The sequence below is a fragment of the Mustela lutreola genome, chromosome X (genome assembly GCF_030435805.1).
Source record: "Mustela lutreola isolate mMusLut2 chromosome X, mMusLut2.pri, whole genome shotgun sequence".
Classification (NCBI taxonomy): domain Eukaryota; kingdom Metazoa; phylum Chordata; class Mammalia; order Carnivora; family Mustelidae; genus Mustela; species Mustela lutreola.
Window position 1 is genome coordinate 41492491 of NC_081308.1, and position 17116 is coordinate 41509606.

The following is a 17116-nucleotide window of genomic DNA, read 5'->3' on the forward strand; positions in this document are numbered from 1 at the left end:
CCCTTGGTTCAGCTAGTGGCTTAGAACAACGTTCATAGTGGTGTTGATACTAGACATTCTGTCCTTCCTGACCAGGATTGGGACCCTGCTAGCCATAGTCTACTATGGTGTCTGTTTTTTCTTGTTTTAAGTAAACATGTGTTGGTTGCTTTTAGATTACTTTTTAAGTCATTATTTCATCAAACAAAAATTACTGAGCACATACCAAGTACCAGATACTAAGCTAAGTTTGGGGGAGTAGGGCAGTAGGCCCTGTGGTTGTGGTGCCCTCTTTCCCAGAACTCATAGGTTAGTGCTTTCTTAAATCACCAAAGAGATGGATGTGAGGGGCGCCTGGATGGCTCAGTCAGAGGAGCACGCAGTCCTTGATCTCAAGGTTATAATTTCAGGCCCTACATTGGGTATAGAGGTAACTTAAAAATAAAATCTTTAAAAAAAAAGAAACAGGGGTGCCTGGGTGGCTCAGTGGGTTAAAGCCTCTGCCTTTGGCTCAGGTTGTGATCCTGGAGTCCCGAGATCGAGCCCCGCATCGGGCTCTCTGCTCAGCAGGGAGCCTGCTTCCCCACCTCTCTCTGCCTGACTCTTTGCCTACTTGTGGTCTCTGTCTGTCAAATAAATAAATAAAATCCTTTAAAATCCTTTAAAAAAAGAAAAACATACATGAAATCAACTGTGTGATCATTATTTTACAGTAATTGCAGTAGGAGAGATTTTAACAAAACAGCTGCCAGGGCTGGCAGGGTGACAGTGAAGGAGAAGGGCAGGGTAGCACAGGGCACAGTGAGGCGGAGGGAGGGAGGAGGGCGGTGGGGACCTCACCCCACATCCCCCACATACCCCGCCGACCTGGCAGGACCGTGGTGAGCATTTTGGTGTTTTATCTTGAGAATAAGAGGTAGCCATTGGAGGGAGTGCAATGGTTGGGCTTGGTTAGCTTTGCCTTATAGAACACTCACTCACATTCGGGGCATAGAGAATGAGCTGGGACAGGTCTGGTGGAGGTGAGATGGGCCTTGACACCACCCATGAGGGCCCTGTGAAGGAAGACAGGCATGGACCGGGGAGGTGGCAGAGGGAAGGAGAAGTGGATTGGATTTTTGAGCGATGGGGACCGGTTCACCTCATGGAGTCAGGATTTAGGGACCCCCCCATCAGGAGCAGGATCTAGTGTCTAGAGGGCATAAGTGGGTGGGAACCCCCCCCCCCCTTGCCACTTGCACCTTCCAGAAAGAACTGCCTCTGATCCTTCCCCGTTTTTCTTCCCTCAGAGGTGGCCGTGGGGACAGGACTGGCCGCTATGGAGCCACTGACCGTTCGCAAGATGATGGTGGGGAGAACCGCAGCCGAGACCATGACTACCGGGACATGGACTACCGCTCCTATCCCCGCGAGTACGGTAGCCAAGAGGGCAAGCATGACTACGACGACTCATCCGAGGAGCAGAGTGCAGAGGTGAGGGCCGAGGAGGACAGAGTCCTTCAGGGCCTCAGCTTGTAGCGCCATGTGCGGGTAGCTCTCGGTTCCCATGCCTTCAGACTGTGCTCGGTGGCTTTGCCTCACCCGGAGGGTCTGTCCCTGCTTCCCTCTGTGAGGGCTCGTCTCCCAAGCTGGGTCTCCCTGACTTCCACATGCTTGGCTCTATACTTCTGAGGGCCCTGGCCATCACCTTTCTCCCTCCTTCCCTGTTTTTTAATTGGGGTCTGCAGTTCACTGCAAGCCCTTCACCGCCTGCTCCCAGCCAGTTTGGGGCCCTTGAAGAGCCTCTTGCCTGGGACCCGGCATGTGGGGTTGAGAGGGCGGTGGGGGATCTGGATGCCACCCAGCAGAGTAGCCCTGGGAGGCCCGCCCCGTGAGTATTCGCAGGGGTGACATGGCCCCTCCACAGAGGGGACGGACCCCCTAGGGCCTCTCCTTTGAGCTCAGGGTAGCCAGTTCCACACTGGGTAGCTCACCCGAGCCTGAGGAGGGGCAGCATGATGTTCACTGTCTGAGGAGAAGCAGACTTGCCTTAAGGGAACCCCAGTTTGAGAGGATAGTCAGGGCCCAGGTCCAAGTAAGCAGGCAGGTCTGCTGTCCAGCAGGGTGGGAAGGGGACTTTTGCAACCCAACCCCCTGGGAACAGAGTGTGGGCGTTCAGGCTTCCCCATTAGCCACTGTGATCTGTGCCTGGATGTCTCTGGGGCACCAGGGGGTGCTGGGTGGACCTGTTGGAAAGAGTGGGAGTGGAGCACTGAGTTATCTGGTCCCCCTGAGGGCAGAAGGGGTGTGGACCCTGGCCTGGCCTGCTCAGTCCTGGCAGGATGGCTTGGGCAGCCTCCAAGAACTCAGCCACCACGCCCTGTTAGGAGGGAGCCTAGTGGTGATAGAGGACTGGCCAGGCGGAGGAGGATTGGAGCCGGGGGGCAGTGCTGTGGCCCTCACACCTTTGCAGGTCCCTGCTGACGGGCTCTGGATGAGATATTAAGCTATTCCTAGAACCCTGGCCCTAGCTGGAAATCATAAGGCGTAGGGAAGAGTTTTGCACATACTAGCTGAGCTGGTAAGGGAGGAGGAGGGAGCAGCAGAGGGCAGGACTTCATGAGCTCACCCCAGACCTGAGGAGGTGTAGTCAGCATCCAGTCACCTGTCTATGCAAGATCCTCCCCCACAGTAATTCTGCCACCGGCCTCATCCCGCTCCCACCAGGGCAGCCCCCAGAAGGCATCCCGGGGACAGTCTCCCACTCCAAAAGGGTTGCAGTCCAGGCCTGACCCGTTTTGCCTGCCCTGAGCCTTTAGCCGGAGCCCGCCCACTCCTGGCTTTCAGAGCCTGCCTGCCTCAGAGAGCCAGCGGCCAGCCCCTAGGCCCACCCCAGACTGACTGCCCGTCTGGTGTCTCTCGTCTCATTCTGTCGGCCAGGATTCCTACGAGGCCTCCCCGGGCTCCGAGACTCAGCGTAGGCGGCGGCGGCGGCACAGGCACAGCCCCACCGGCCCGCCAGGCTTCCCCCGAGACGGCGACTATCGGGACCAGGACTATCGGACCGAGCAAGGGGAGGAGGAGGAGGAGGAGGAGGAGGAGGAGGAGGAGGAGAAGGCCAGTAACATCGTCATGCTGAGGATGCTGCCACAGGCAGCCACTGAGGATGACGTACGTGCCCCCCTCGTGGCCCTGGGCAGGCGGCAGAGCAGGAGGCCAGGCTGGGTCTCCCCCAGGGCCCTCAGCTTCTCCCTCACCCCGACCTCAGCACCTTTTATCCCTTCTCTCCCCCAACACCGATCCATCCTCTGGGCAGGCCCCTGTGCTCTCCTGGTCTGAAAGGGAGGAGTGTCCGATAGGCTGGCTTGGCCAAGGGGCTGTGGTGGGAGGGAACAGAGCATTCCTCCAGAACATTATGCTGATCATCCATCCATTCTGCTTATGTTGATTGAGGGCCAGATGCTTACCAGCCCCAGAGCCAGCTATGCCTGGTGGCAGAGATGGTGCAGGGCCTGGCAGCCTGGTGTGGGGGTGGGGGTGGGAAATAGGGAGGGTCCCCATGGGATTTTCTGAGGTTTTATTCACATTCTCTCCCCATTCGCTCACCCCCGCCCTCTTTTGTCAGCAGTGTCAAATCTCAGTGGCCTGGCCACAGAGTCCTGCATTCTTTCTTTGACTTTGTTCACTGCTACTGACAGGCTTCCCACCCCATGCTCTGTGACATTTCCTTCCACATTCCTCCCTTTTCTTCTGTTTCCTTCTCACAGAGGCTTCCCCTGATGAGCCCTAGTAACACCCCAGAGGGCCACTAGAACAGCATCCTCCCTGGCCTCCCTGAGTCTCCTCTCTGTCCCCTCCCCAGAATTCTCTGCCCAGCTCTTCACTGAAACCTACCGGCTGCCCATTTTGTCGCAGAGAAAACCCCACCTATGTATTTGAGAATTTCTCAAGTCTGGCCATGTTCAGGGTCAGACGGTAGCTCTGTGCTGACATGTGTTAAGGATTGATCACAGGGTGGGCCGCAGGCCAGGTTGCATTTAATCCTCACAGCCACCCTGTGGGGAAGTACTCTGCGTGTTTCCATCCTACGGATGAGGAAGCCAGGCCCCCAGCAATGAAGCAGCTTGCCCCAGGTCCCACAGCCAGTGTGTGGCAGGCCAGTGAGTGGCAGAATGGAGCTGGGGTCTGGCCCCGGGCATCTGGATTCCAGAGCCCACATTCTTGCTGTTTCCTGAGCCCTCCCTGAGTATTGTCAGGCCTAACGAGCTCCTCTGTGTTTCAGTTCACCCTCGTGTGCACGTGTGTGTGTTTGTGTGTATGAGAGAGAGAGAGATCTTTTCTTTTTCACCTAATGAGGAAACTGAGGCCCAGAGGCAGTGAGATTGCCCGAGAATGCCCAGCACAAGCTCCCAGGCTTCTGCAAGAAACACCACTGGCCCAGAGACTCTGCCTCACCTGGTCCAAACCCCACACTGCCTCTGCAGCTTCCCCCTGGTTTCACCCAGGAAGCTTTCCAAATCCCATGACCACACCTCTTGGTCTCCACCCCAGGATACTGCCCCTCGCACAGCCTGGGGCACACAGCTGGCCTCTGGTCTGAGCAGAGAGATTTGCGTCACAGGTCTCCTGGGGCAAGCCCCAGCTCTCCTCACCAAGGCTGCACCAAGCCTGTCATCAGAACTCCCTCCTACCCCACTGCAGGCCCTTTTTGAGCTGCTGGCTTGGCTCGCTCTCCTGCCTCTGAGGGTCACCATGCTGCCACGCCCCCCCGCCCCCCCCCCCCCGCACCACGGCCCTTTCATTTCACTCACTCTCTGCCTGTCTGGGGCCGAGTGCAGAGGCCCGGTGCTGGTGTGGGCCCAGGGCCATGGCCGCTCCCAAGAGAGCGAGAGGAGGCAGTGCATGCACATCACTGGCAGCCCCTCGGGGTCCTGGAGGCCTCTGGAGGCCCCACTGTGTGCTGAGCCTGCCCCCATCCGTATCTCCCCGTACAGATCCGGGGCCAGCTGCAGTCCCATGGAGTGCAAGCACGAGAGGTCCGGCTGATGCGGAACAAATCCTCAGGTGAGCTTTTGTTCCCAGTGCCTCCCCTTCTGGCCAGCCTCAGCCTCCAGTCTCCCTCCTGCTTCTGCCTTCTCCCTCACCCTCCCTGCCCTGCCTTCCTGCCACAGCTGGGAATGGGCAGCTTGGGGTGCCCTCTCTTCTTCTCTTCCCCTCAGCCCGTCCTCCTCGCAGCTCTGGGGCTGTCGGGGAGGGGGTGCAACACTGAGCTGAGTGCTCCCCGGGGGCAGGGCCAGGGCCAGGCTCCGGGGAACCTCCTCTCTGGGACTCTGAGTATCTGAGGTGGTAATCCCCTCCCCATATACTCCCTTCCCTCTCCGTTCTTCTTCTCCTCCTGCCCCTCGGTCTCCCCCACGTTTTTCCAGTAACAGCCTGTGACCAGAAAGTCGGTCTGACACGGTCCCACCCACGTGTCCCAAGAGGGGAGGCAGGGGATGGCTCTTACCCAAGGGTGCATCCCGAGGAGCAGCCAGGATTTCTGGCCTTGCTTGTTCCCTCCCTCCCTCTTGCAGGCTGCCTGGAGCTGGCCTGAGGTTAGCAGGGCGGTGGGGGGAGTTGTCTCTGCAGGACCTCTGGCCCAGGCTCCCCAAGGCAGGCACAGTGGGGCTTCACTGCCTGGGCTTCTCTCTCCATCTCTCAGTCTCTCTCCTCCCCACACCTCCATATTTCTCTCTCTCTCTTTCTCTCACTCTCTCCCCCTCCTCCTTTCCCTCTCCCTTTCCTTCTCTGCTCCCTTCCTCCTCTCTCTCTCTTCTTTCCTCCCTCTGTGCCCCCCCCCCCCAGATCATACCATTTCATCCTCCTGTGCATCCTAACGGTTATTCTTACGGAGAGCAAGCATGCTCCCCCCCCCCTGCCCTGTTATGCCTGAGCCCTCCCTGTGTGTGTCCCTCCAGAAGAGGAGCTGCTTTCCTGCAGCCCTTTCCCAGCCCTGGCCAGGCCTGGAGTCTCTCTTGGTAGCATGTAGGTCTTGCTCTGCTTCACCCCAGCCAAACCACAGGCTGACAGGGTTCTGGTCTCTCTCCATAAAGTGGTGTCCTAGGTGTGGCGTGGCCCCTTTTGGCACTTCTCCCAGGCACCCACTGATTCTTTAAGGTCTACCTGTCCAGCCCTGGCCCCCATTCTCCTACTGTATAGGACTTGCCCTGTGGGTTGCTATAAGCTTCCTAGCTTGGCCCCGAGGCGGCTCCCTGGGAAGGCCCATCTCCCCTGCACTGCGCTAAGGCTGAAGTGACCTTGTGTCCCTGCCTCCCCCTGCTTCCTGTTGGGCCTGGAGCCTTCCCGGCCTCACCAAGCAGCCTGGCCCAAGTTCTCTTTTGCTTCTTGGGTAAAACATGTCATGGAGCCCCTCCTGGGCACCAGCCTCGTGCTGGGCCCCACCCTTCAGTTACTGATTCTGGCCCATGTGGGGTCAGCAGCCTGCCCATCTGCCCTCCTTCCTTCTCTGAGACACATCTCTGCTTGTACCCTTTCCCTCCTAGCTCCTTCTCTCCGTCTCTGTCCCCACAGGCAGGTCTGCCTGAGCCCCTCTCTCTGTCTTTCTTCCCAGCTGGCGTGTGTTTTTCTCCCCCCCCACCCCACCTCTCCTGCTCAGTTATCCTCCTTCCCCCTCCCTCTTTCCTGCCCTTCCCCACCATCTACCTTGCCCTCCCACCCCCTGGTCTTTATCTCTCTGATTACTTCTCTTTCTCCCTTTCTTCTTTTCTCCTCTCCCCGCTTCCCTCTCTGCCCCCTGGTCCTCTCCCCTCGGGTCCCACCCCCGGGAACGCCGTGTGTCCAAAGCTGTTGACTAACCCACTGCGTCTGTATCTGAATGCTGTCTCCAGGTCAGAGCCGGGGCTTCGCCTTCGTCGAGTTTAGTCACTTGCAGGACGCTACACGATGGATGGAAGCCAATCAGGTTGCTTTGCCGCACTTGAACCCCCCCCCAAACAAATACTACTTTGTAATCGAGCGCTCCCCATCGCCTGATTCTTACGGACACAGTTCCCTGCCCTGTGGCCCTGTGTCCTATCCCCCCCGCCCCCCTCTCTCTCTCCCCCTTCCTGACCCTCACTATCTCCTCTTCCCATCTCTTGCTACCCACTGGGCTTCCCATCAAGAACCCACACTTACCACCGGCCCCTTCCCACCACCAGGCACTAGCTCTGCCCCCCCGCCCCCGCACCTCCCAGCTGAGCTTTTGGAGAAAGGGCTGCCGGGGGGAGGTTTTCTTCCATGGAGGCTCTCACTCCTCGGGGACTGCCCTGCTCCAGGGTCAGGCAGAGCCGGGCTTTCGTTCCACACTCAGGCATCACTGGAAGTCTAGTCACTGGGGAGCTTAGCTGTTGGCACACTAACTAGCCAGTCCCGTTTGGTCAGCTCTCTCCCTGCATGGGAGTTCGGCCTTTTGATTTCCGTGGAAGAGGCCGGCACCGCTCTGTTGATCTCAAGTACTGGTCAGATGCGCTAGAACTCACTTCAGATGCCCCAGCCCTCCCCCTGCACCTACCCCCCACAGGAGTGTCTGCTTGCCCACTCCACTGGGGCAGGCCTGCCTTCTCAGCAAGGAGTCGTGCTATAAGGAAGGGAAGGGAGCCAGCTTCCCTGCCTCCCACGGTCCCCACCCAGCAGCTTTGGGACCTCCAGAGACCCAAGGACCTGCTCTGCTCACCTGCCCAGAGCCTGGCTCACTGGTGTGGGGCATGGAAGGAAAGCCTCAGGGAAGAAAGGGTCAGATGTGGTGGAAGCGGGGCTCAGCAGGGCGGCTCTGGGGCCGTCTCTGCCCTAATGCCGTGGGCCCAGGACCCAGCCAGCCCCGGGAAGACAGCCTCACAGCAGGAACTGCCATCTTTTAAATCTGGCTCTTTCTTTTTCCCCTTCTCCAGCACTAGCGCGCGTGCGCTCTCTCTCTCTTTCTTTTCCCTCCTCTCCCTCCCCTCCCTGTCCCCGTCCTCCCAAGTGTAGCCTGTGTAGTGCTGGCCCTGGATGTGGCCTGGCAGTGTCAGGGCCTAGTGGGGGGTTCACCCCACTGTCCGGCAGGTGTCAGTCAGCCGAGCACTGTGTGCCTGGTGGCGTGTGTTCACGTGTGCGTGCGCGGGCCCGGAAAGGCAGCAAACAGCTGCGCCCAAGGGCTCTGGCGCTTTCCCTCCCTCCTTCCCTTCCTTCTTCCCTCGTCCGTTCTCCGACCTCCCTCCGTTCCCTGTCCCTCATCCATCCAGCTGAAGGGCTCGCTCACTCTCTTCTCCTGTGCTGAAACGGTGCGTGGGGCACTGCTGCCTGGGCCTCACTGCGCTCTGCTTTTTCCCGCAGCACTCCCTCAACATCCTGGGCCAGAAGGTGTCCATGCACTACAGCGACCCCAAGCCCAAGATCAATGAGGACTGGCTGTGTAATAAGGTACAGGGGCGGTGGGCAGCGGTAGCCATGGATAGAGACGGCGGCGGCGGCCTCTGTTCCCCTGGGGCCTCTGAGGTGGCATAGGTGTTGAGGACCGGCTCAGCTCAAGTAGCCACCGTCCCTGCCCACCTGCCCACCTGCCCACGTGCACTGAGCTTTCACTCAGCGCCAGGCTCTGCCCTCAGGAGGTGCAGTCCTGCCTGACGTCCCAGTAGGCTTTCCACAAGTACTTACGTAAGCGACTGGCTAGTGACCCTGGAGGCGTGCTGTGCTTGGACTTCTGAGCCGGGCTGGCTGGAGTTAGAGCCTCCCGCATCCTCCCTGGTCTCCACCTCACTTTCCTCAGCTCCACAGTATAAATAGCAATGACCCTTCCCCCCCAAGGTGGTTGGGAGGATTCCAGTGTGGCACTGAGAGGGTAACTGTTGGAACAACGTCTGGCCCACGGTTAACTCCCTTTAATGTCCACCTCTCCTCCCAGCGGAAAGCACTGGCTGCTCTGGAGACCTGCGTCAGGTGGCCCCATTGAGGCTGAGGCTGCAAGCTGTAGGGTCTTGCAGTCGTATTCCCTATGAGGAAGCTGGGGCTCAAAGGGGTGCCCCCATGGGTCAGCATTGAGCCATGACTTGTTCCCAATCACAGGGGCCATGGCTGGTACCCAGGGTTCAGGTCTCCCCTGGGGCTATTCCCCCCAACATCCTGGAGGCGGCCTTGCAACTCCACAGCCATGCCTCCCGCAGCCAGCTGGTGGTCCTGAGACCTAAGAGGAGGACTGAGGGCAGGCCAAGCCCCCAACCCTGCCCCCAGGAACAGTTGTGCCTACTAAGGGGAGTGGCATCTGTTTGTTTTAAAAGAGAAAGTGTTCTCAGAAGGCGGGTGTCCAGTGTCTCTGCAGGGGCAGGGACGAAGTGACAGTGGCTCTCTGTCCCTCCTGTGTTCTTGGATACTCCTCAAAACCAGGGAATTCTCTCCTTTCTCCTCCTTTAATTCCCCCGCATCCTGTTGGTCACCAGGTCCTGTTGCTTCCATCACAAAAATGCTCTCCCTTGCGATTCCCACTGCCCAGACAGCCATCCCCCTCTCCCTCAGTCGCCGTGGACCTCTCTTCTGCTGTGCTGGCCCCTTGCCTCTTTGTCTCGCCCTCTCACCTATAACATTCCTTGAAACCATCTCTAACCACCTCCTGCCTTCTCTGCTTACTTAGAACCCACCCCTGCAGCGCTGAGCTTGAGCGTGACCACCCTCCATAATCTAGTGTCACCTGCCCTCTCCAGCTTCCACTTTGCAAACTCTTTCCTCACCCCCCTACACCAGCTGCAGAAAATCTCTTGTTCCCTTCACTAGCAGTAGCTTCCCAGCAAAACTTCTGGGCCTCCCAGATCAAATATCCCACCAGCCGTCCTGCGCTGAGTGAGCCATGCCCCCCCTCTTGTACCGTCCCCCTCCCCGAGTCCCCACAGACAAACCTGCCCCTCCCCGTGCTACATCTGCTCCCTGCTGTTAGGCTGTGAGGGTGGCCAAGACCACATCTGGGGATGCAGAGCAGAGCCTGGCCCAGGAGCAGTGCGCAGTGCCCGACCATGGAACAGAGATAGAAGTGTAGAACCTCCAGAGATAGAAAAGCGGGGGGTTCCTGGAGGCTGCCGTGGCCAAGGCTGGTTCTCAAGAGCACCAACCCAGTCCTCAAGACAAAGGAGGTGTGGGAGTCTGGCCAGAGAGGGGCTACCTGCTTTTAGAGGTGAAAACATTGAAGGTTCCTTAAGAGGGAAGCAGGTTTTAGGAAGAGGACTTGTCCTACTAAAGGGACAAGAAGGGGGCCAGTCCTAGCAGTTGGTACCTCAGAGGAGGTGGCCTTTGTAGCAGGGGTTGGGGAGGGGTTGTTGATTCCTGAGTTGAGGAGGAGGCACTAAGGACAAACTTAAGACCATGTGAAGGGAAGAGTCACAGACTGGGCATGACAGCCAGAGCTCTCTGCCATCCCTGACCCTGGGACCTTCCTTCCTGGGGCATGGCAGGGTTCCCTTGGTGGGGGGGGGGGGGTCTTGGGATCCAGGTTTAGAGGGCGCAGTGGAAAGCCCCACCCCCTCTGACAGCCTGGCCTGTGCCTCGCAGTGTGGTGTTCAGAACTTCAAACGCCGTGAGAAGTGCTTCAAATGTGGTGTGCCTAAGTCAGGTGAGGTCCTCCTACCTCCCCATCTCCCTGGGACATTGGTGGAAGGGGGGAGGAGGGTGGCCAGCCAGGGAGCCGCCTCCCCCTTTGACACTGGCCTGTCATCTGCTGCCCCTGACAGAGGCAGAGCAGAAGCTGCCCCTGGGCGCAAGGCTGGATCAGCAGACGCTGCCACTGGGTGGACGGGAGCTAAGCCAGGGCCTGCTCCCCCTGCCACAGCCCTACCAAGCCCAGGGAGTGCTGGCCTCCCAAGCCTTGGCACAGGGCTCGGAGCCAAGCTCGGAGAACGCCAATGACAGTGAGTCAGTTGTTCCTTCCTTTCTCCCTGGCCTAGGGTGTCTAGGCTGGGCTCTCCTGAGGTCAGAGAGCTGGCGGTGACTAGGACTTAGTCCTCCCAGCGTCTCTGCCTAGTGGGGGGACAGACATGATGTAGCGAGAGCAGGGGAGGAGCATTGCCCAGCTTGACTTTGGGGGTGTGTTGGGAAAGTTCTCAGCAGGTGAGCAACTGAGCTGGGACTTGGACTGACAAGCAAAGTTTATCCAGGAGGAACAGGTGAGAGGAAGCAGCAGGTGCACAAGACACGGAAGCCAAAGGACAGGGGTAGTAGAGAGCCACCAGAGGGTAGGGCTGGAGAAGAGCATCGGGTGCCCCCTAACACTGGGCCCCTTCCTGCAGCCATCATTTTGCGCAACCTGAACCCACACAGCACCATGGACTCCATCCTGGGGGCCCTGGCACCCTACGCGGTGCTCTCCTCCTCCAACGTTCGTGTCATCAAGGACAAGCAGACCCAACTGAACCGTGGCTTCGCCTTCATCCAGCTCTCCACCATCGTGGTGAGGGCGGCACAGGGGGGGGCCGGGCAGCCAGGGTCCCGGCCCCCGGGGCGGGGAGGAGGGTCCCTGAGCCCATCGCCCCCACCGCGGCTCCAAGCCTGGCAACGGGGCAATGGAGCCGGGGGCCTCCCCGGGCCTGACCCTTCTGCCCCCACTTCCCCTCCTCCCCCATCCCCCAGGAGGCAGCCCAGCTGCTGCAGATCCTGCAGGCCCTGCACCCGCCACTCACCATCGACGGCAAGACCATCAACGTTGAGTTTGCCAAGGGTTCTAAGAGGTCAGGACCCCACCTGTGTCCCTTCCCAGCTGGCCCCCCAGCCTGGGGCTTTCATCTGACTCCTAGTCTCTGACATCCTCCCCAGGGACATGGCCTCCAACGAAGGCAGTCGCATCAATGCTGCCTCTGTGGCCAGCACTGCTATTGCCGCGGCCCAGTGGGCCATCTCACAGGTACTCAAAAGACTCCCCTCTGCCCCAGCATCCCCACACCGGGGCCGCAGTCTCGACCCTCCCGCGCCCTCTCTGCAACCAGGAGGGCTGGCTTGCTGTCTGGCTTTCTGTGGACCCCAAACCCTCACAGTGGCTGCCGTGGGCTTTGGGGGCCTCGCCGCAGCTCCCTTCCCAGTCACCTCCTCCCAGGCTTTCAACTTCAACACCATCGTGGCTGCTTTTCGCTTCTGTTTGGTGGTTATTTTATCGTCCTGAATTGTCACAACTTCTTTAATAAAACGGAATTTATAAGTGGCTGAAAGAAAATTGGGAGATGGAAATAAAGAAGGGGAGGACGGTGTCTTCCTTGACCTGACACCCAGCGCTTGAACTACGCCACACACGTACCAGTGTCAGCCCTGGGAGCATATGGGCACAACTCTACTTCAGCCGATCCTTGTTTTTGCTGCTGCCCTGCCCTGCCCTGCTGCTGCTGGGCGGCCCTCACACTCCACTTGTCTGAGGCCTGCATGCTTTCTGTCAGCAGACAGACACTAGCCTCACCTGTGGGCAGATGCTTCTTAGCAGGTTCCCCTCCCCCTGCGCCCCTTCCTCTGCTAATAAGCCCCTCCCACTGCCCCTCAGGCCTCCCAGGGTGGGGAGGGTGCCTGGGCCACCCCCGAGGAGCCAGCGGTCGACTACAGCTACTACCAACAGGATGAGGGCTATGGCGGCAGCCAGGGCACAGAGTCTTCCCTCTATGCCCATGGCTACCTCAAGGGCACCAAGGGCCCCAGCATCACTGGAACCAAGGGGGACCCATCTGGAGCAGGTGAGCCCCAGCACCTCTCCCTGAGCCCATGGTGGTGGGGGGGTTAGCAGGCATGGGTTCCTGGGCCCCATCATTCACAGGCCTTCTCCTTCCCTCCCTGTCCCTCATTACAGGTGCAGAGGCCTCTCTGGATCCTGGGGCCGACCCTGTGTCACTGCAGGCTTTCTCCCGTGCCCAGCCTGGTGCTGCCCCTGGCATCTACCAGCAGTCAGCAGCCGAAGCAAGCGGCAGCCAAGGCGCCGCTGCCAACAGCCAGGTGAGGGAGCTCTGGGGCGTCCTGGGGGCGGGGCGTGCGGGGGTGGGTAGGGGGGGCATCGGCAGACACTGAGCCCTGTTCCCCATCTGGCCCTATGACCAGCCATACACCATCATGTCACCCGCTGTGCTCAAATCCGAGCTCCAGAGCCCCACCCATCCCAGCTCTGCCCTGCCACCGGCCACCAGCCCCACTGCCCAGGAGTCCTACAGCCAGTACCGTGAGTAGCCATGGCCTGCGGGGGGCGAGGGAGGAGAGGGAGTTCTTTAACAAAGCACAGAGGAAGAGTGTGACCTCCCCCCATCCCCCACAGCTGTTCCTGACGTCTCCACCTACCAGTACGATGAGACATCTGGCTACTACTATGACCCCCAGACTGGCCTCTACTATGACCCCAACTCCCAGGTAATAGGGGGCCCAGGGAACGGGTGGGGCCTACAGTTCCCCTTCTGGAGGTCTCCCCTCACGCCCCCCTCCTTTGCCCCCTCCCAGTATTACTACAACGCTCAGAGCCAGCAGTACCTGTACTGGGACGGGGAAAGGCGGACCTACGTCCCTGCCTTGGAACAGTCGGCCGACGGGCATAAGGAGACCGGGGCCCCCTCGAAGGAGGGTAAAGAGAAGAAGGAGAAGCACAAGACCAAGACAGCCCAACAGGTGAGCAGTGGGGCTCACTGGCTGGTTCTTTGGCGTCTTCCAATGAGTGCATTTCTTTCTTCTTGAAGTCTCCGCTGTGGGGGTTGGGCGGGTGGGGGAGGCAGATGTGTGTATGGCAAGTGACTGTGCTCAGGAGACCAGGCTTCCAGCCCAGCTCCACTCTTTGATGCGTGACGTTGAGCCAGGGCAGTCTCCTCAGTACGTGGTCGGGCAGCCTACCTCCCTGAGTGGCCAGTGCCACCTGTCCCAAGTGAACCCAGCCAGCTTTCCTGTCCCCCAGTGGGAATCCTCCCATTGTTTGAGTGCCTGAAGCTGGGCTAGCCCTGCCTGTGGAAACGAATGGGCACGCAGAGCTCCTGTGGGCCAGCCCTGCTCATGGGGATGTATCCAGGTCTATCTACCCCAGAGAACTTCTTATGGGCCCATCAGGGTGTGGAAAATGGCCCTTGCAGTGTCTGGTAGGAGCAGGCAGTTGGCACTTCACTGTCTCTCTGCGGAGGAAGAGTATCACAGTCTGGGTGCAGCACTTGGAAGCAAGAACTAAGTGTTTCCTTGACAACCTGGTAAATTCTAAAAGTGGTGGTGTGCCTGGGAGGGTGGACAGAATATGGAATGTGGCATAGTATTGCGTGTAGAAGTCAGACGGAGCCACTGTCTGCACCATAAAACAATAAGACAAAAGCATACAGAGAGCAGAGTCCCGTGGGTGCCTGTGAGGACAAAGCACAGCCCAAGAGGGCTTGGCGAGGGGCACTGATGGCAGAATGACAAGAAATGGGGACTTTCATCGCCACATCTTTACCCACTGCTTGAGGCGGCAGGGCAGCAAGGGGCAGTGGATGGAATTGGCGGTCCCAGCCACTGGAGGGTCCCTGAGAGCCTCACCCACACCCTTACCCCTAGATTGCCAAGGACATGGAACGCTGGGCCCGCAGCCTCAACAAGCAAAAAGAAAACTTCAAAAACAGCTTCCAGCCCATCAGCTCCCTGCGAGACGATGAGAGGCGGGAGTCAGCCACCGCAGATGCCGGCTACGCCATCCTTGAGAAGAAGGTGTGTTGGGGTCACCTCTCCATACCCACTCCCTCATCTTGTCATCTCAGCATCCCCTTGAGGAGTCCCTGAATTTGTGTGTCCATCCCCCGCCCCGTCCCCAGGGAGCACTAGCCGAGAGACAACACACCAGCATGGACCTCCCAAAACTGGCCAGCGATGACCGCCCAGTGAGTGGCCGGAGCAGGAGGAGCAGCGGAGGGGTGGGGCGCTCCAATCTAGCCAGGCCTGACCTCGCTTTCCTACCCTCACATTCTCTAGAGCCCACCTCGGGGCCTGGTGGCAGCCTATAGTGGGGAGAGCGACAGTGAGGAGGAGCAGGAGCGCGGGGGTCCCGAACGAGAGGAGAAGCTCACTGACTGGCAGAAGCTGGCCTGTCTGCTCTGCCGGCGCCAGTTCCCCAGCAAGGAGGCACTCATCCGCCACCAGCAGCTCTCCGGGCTCCACAAGGTGACTCTCCGAGGGAGGACTGGCGGGGCCCCTTGGCTCAGCCCAGCCCAGCGTGGCCTGGCCGGCCGCTTCACCCCTCGTCTTGTCTGTCCCCTTGTAGCAAAACCTTGAGATTCACCGGCGAGCCCACCTGTCAGAAAACGAGCTTGAAGCACTGGAGAAGAACGACATGGAGGTGAGGTGTGACCCATTCCTGGACTCCATCCCCTCTGTCCCCGGCCCAGTGCCTGTCCCCTCAGGCAGCCGGTGCTCAAGTCCCTCGGCTGGGTATAGCTTGGCTGCTCGCACCCACAGTATCCGGCTCACAGGACCTCACACCTGTTAGCCAGATCCAGCTCCCCCAGTGCCACACACACACACACACACACACACACACACACACACACGTGTTTTCAGCAAATGAAGTACCGGGACCGTGCGGCTGAACGCAGAGAGAAGTACGGCATCCCTGAGCCCCCAGAGCCCAAGAGGAGGAAGTACGGTGGCATGTCTGCAGCTTCTGTGTAAGTGCGCGGGGCCAAGGAGAGGGGCCCGAGGCCAGCTGGCTGGTCACTCACCCCACCCCACCGGCCCCTGCAGGGACTTCGAGCAGCCCACGCGGGATGGGCTGGGCAGTGACAACATTGGCAGTCGCATGCTCCAGGCCATGGGCTGGAAAGAGGGTAGTGGCCTGGGCCGCAAGAAGCAGGGCATTGTGACGCCCATCGAGGTGAGTCTCCTGCAGTCCCATCCCCGGCCTCCAGCATTCTGTCTGCCGCACCCCCATCCCGCAGCCGACCTGATAGCCTGCCTCTCTCACATAGGCCCAGACACGGGTGCGGGGTTCCGGCTTGGGTGCCCGAGGCAGCTCCTATGGGGTCACTTCAACCGAGTCCTACAAGGAGACACTGCACAAGACAATGGTGACCCGCTTCAACGAGGCCCAGTGAGCAGCTGCAAGAGCTGCTTCTACATATGTCGGGTCCAGCCCCGGGGGACAGGGAGGGTAAAGTGGTGGGTGGTCTGAGTGGGGCCCTGCACCTGTCTACCAGCCCACTCCCCAACCAGAGAGGCCCTGACCAAGTCAGACTTTGAGTTGGTGACTTTTGTTGGACAACTGGGCTGGGATCATGCTCTTCTTTTTGTAATAAAAGCCGAAAAGTCCATACCTTGCATGTCTCTTTCTCACACACTAGCACAATCTATTCCCACACACAGGGACATAAACACAGGTGAACAAGGGGCCTCATCAGGCCAAGGAGGGTGGCAGCATTCACGGCATCTGGTGTATGGGGGCTCCCAGCTTGGGATGAAGGTGGGGGGTACAACAGGAAGTTCTGGCCTGTGCCCCAACCCACAATATCCGGGTCACAGCCCCCTCACCATTGTCAAGTCCAGTAGGTCTCTGTACACCAGGAAGTCCCACATCAGCAGGGCACCATCGGGCTTGAAGTCCCCCCTTGGGTGAGAGTTAGCACTGGGAACCTCCTACCCCCTGGCCTTGGCACCCAGCAGCTGCAACTGCTGTCCAATCGCAGGGCTAAACCTGAATCACACTTGGCCCTCCCTGGAGCTGGGGACTGCCCCTGGGCATCTCCAGGTGGACAACAGTGGGCACTCTAGCACCAGTCACCCCTGTGCCCTCAATGGGCAGATGACCCCAGAGGGATGGAGCTAGAGAAGCTCAGCCTGCCAGCTCCAGGTTGGAGATGCCTCATCAGGACTGGTTGGGCCCACTTAGTTCCGTCCTCTGTCCTCTCTGCGACTGCCAGCACAGGACCCACCCCTCTCGTCGCTGTGGACCAGTCTGCACCCTGTGAGTCCCAAGTATGTGTGTGCTCTCAGCACAGGTCTGGGTGCAGTGGAACATGAAGCTGAGGCTGCCCTCTCCCAGCCTGGCCTTGAAGGTCTGGGCGGGAAATGGGGCCAAGAACCACCCCGCCCCCAAACATGATTGTGAGGTGAGAAGGGGAAAGGGGAGGTGCTAAGGGAAAAGGGATCGGTGCAGAGCCCCTCCCCCACTAGCTGGCCTGCTTTGTGACATCTCCCTGCACCA

The 17116-nt window shown here is 59.4% G+C and overlaps 1 protein-coding gene across 6 annotated transcripts in view; it reads left to right on the top strand.

Moving 5' to 3' along the window:
• The window catches only part of RBM10 (RNA binding motif protein 10), a 29575-nt gene extending 13349 nt beyond the window's left edge, over window positions 1-16226 (top strand). For 2 of the 6 annotated variants that reach the window (XM_059157164.1, XM_059157167.1), the window contains exons 3-24: window positions 1269-1452; window positions 2899-3129; window positions 4953-5022; window positions 6846-6919; window positions 8311-8397; window positions 10510-10570; window positions 10689-10865; window positions 11244-11404; window positions 11584-11681; window positions 11767-11854; window positions 12479-12665; window positions 12779-12921; window positions 13024-13141; window positions 13235-13326; window positions 13414-13578; window positions 14482-14631; window positions 14736-14801; window positions 14893-15081; window positions 15182-15256; window positions 15478-15584; window positions 15661-15790; window positions 15885-16226. In XM_059157164.1, coding sequence (XP_059013147.1) covers window positions 1269-1452; window positions 2899-3129; window positions 4953-5022; window positions 6846-6919; window positions 8311-8397; window positions 10510-10570; window positions 10689-10865; window positions 11244-11404; window positions 11584-11681; window positions 11767-11854; window positions 12479-12665; window positions 12779-12921; window positions 13024-13141; window positions 13235-13326; window positions 13414-13578; window positions 14482-14631; window positions 14736-14801; window positions 14893-15081; window positions 15182-15256; window positions 15478-15584; window positions 15661-15790; window positions 15885-16010 — 2779 coding nt within the window. In that variant the 3' untranslated portion in view covers window positions 16011-16226. The remainder of the gene's footprint in view (window positions 1-1268; window positions 1453-2898; window positions 3130-4952; window positions 5023-6845; window positions 6920-8310; window positions 8398-10509; window positions 10571-10688; window positions 10866-11243; window positions 11405-11583; window positions 11682-11766; window positions 11855-12478; window positions 12666-12778; window positions 12922-13023; window positions 13142-13234; window positions 13327-13413; window positions 13579-14481; window positions 14632-14735; window positions 14802-14892; window positions 15082-15181; window positions 15257-15477; window positions 15585-15660; window positions 15791-15884) is intronic. The other 4 variants (XM_059157166.1, XM_059157165.1, XM_059157168.1 and 1 more) reach the window with 4 other exon arrangements.
• The last annotated feature ends 890 nt before the right edge of the window (window positions 16227-17116 follow it).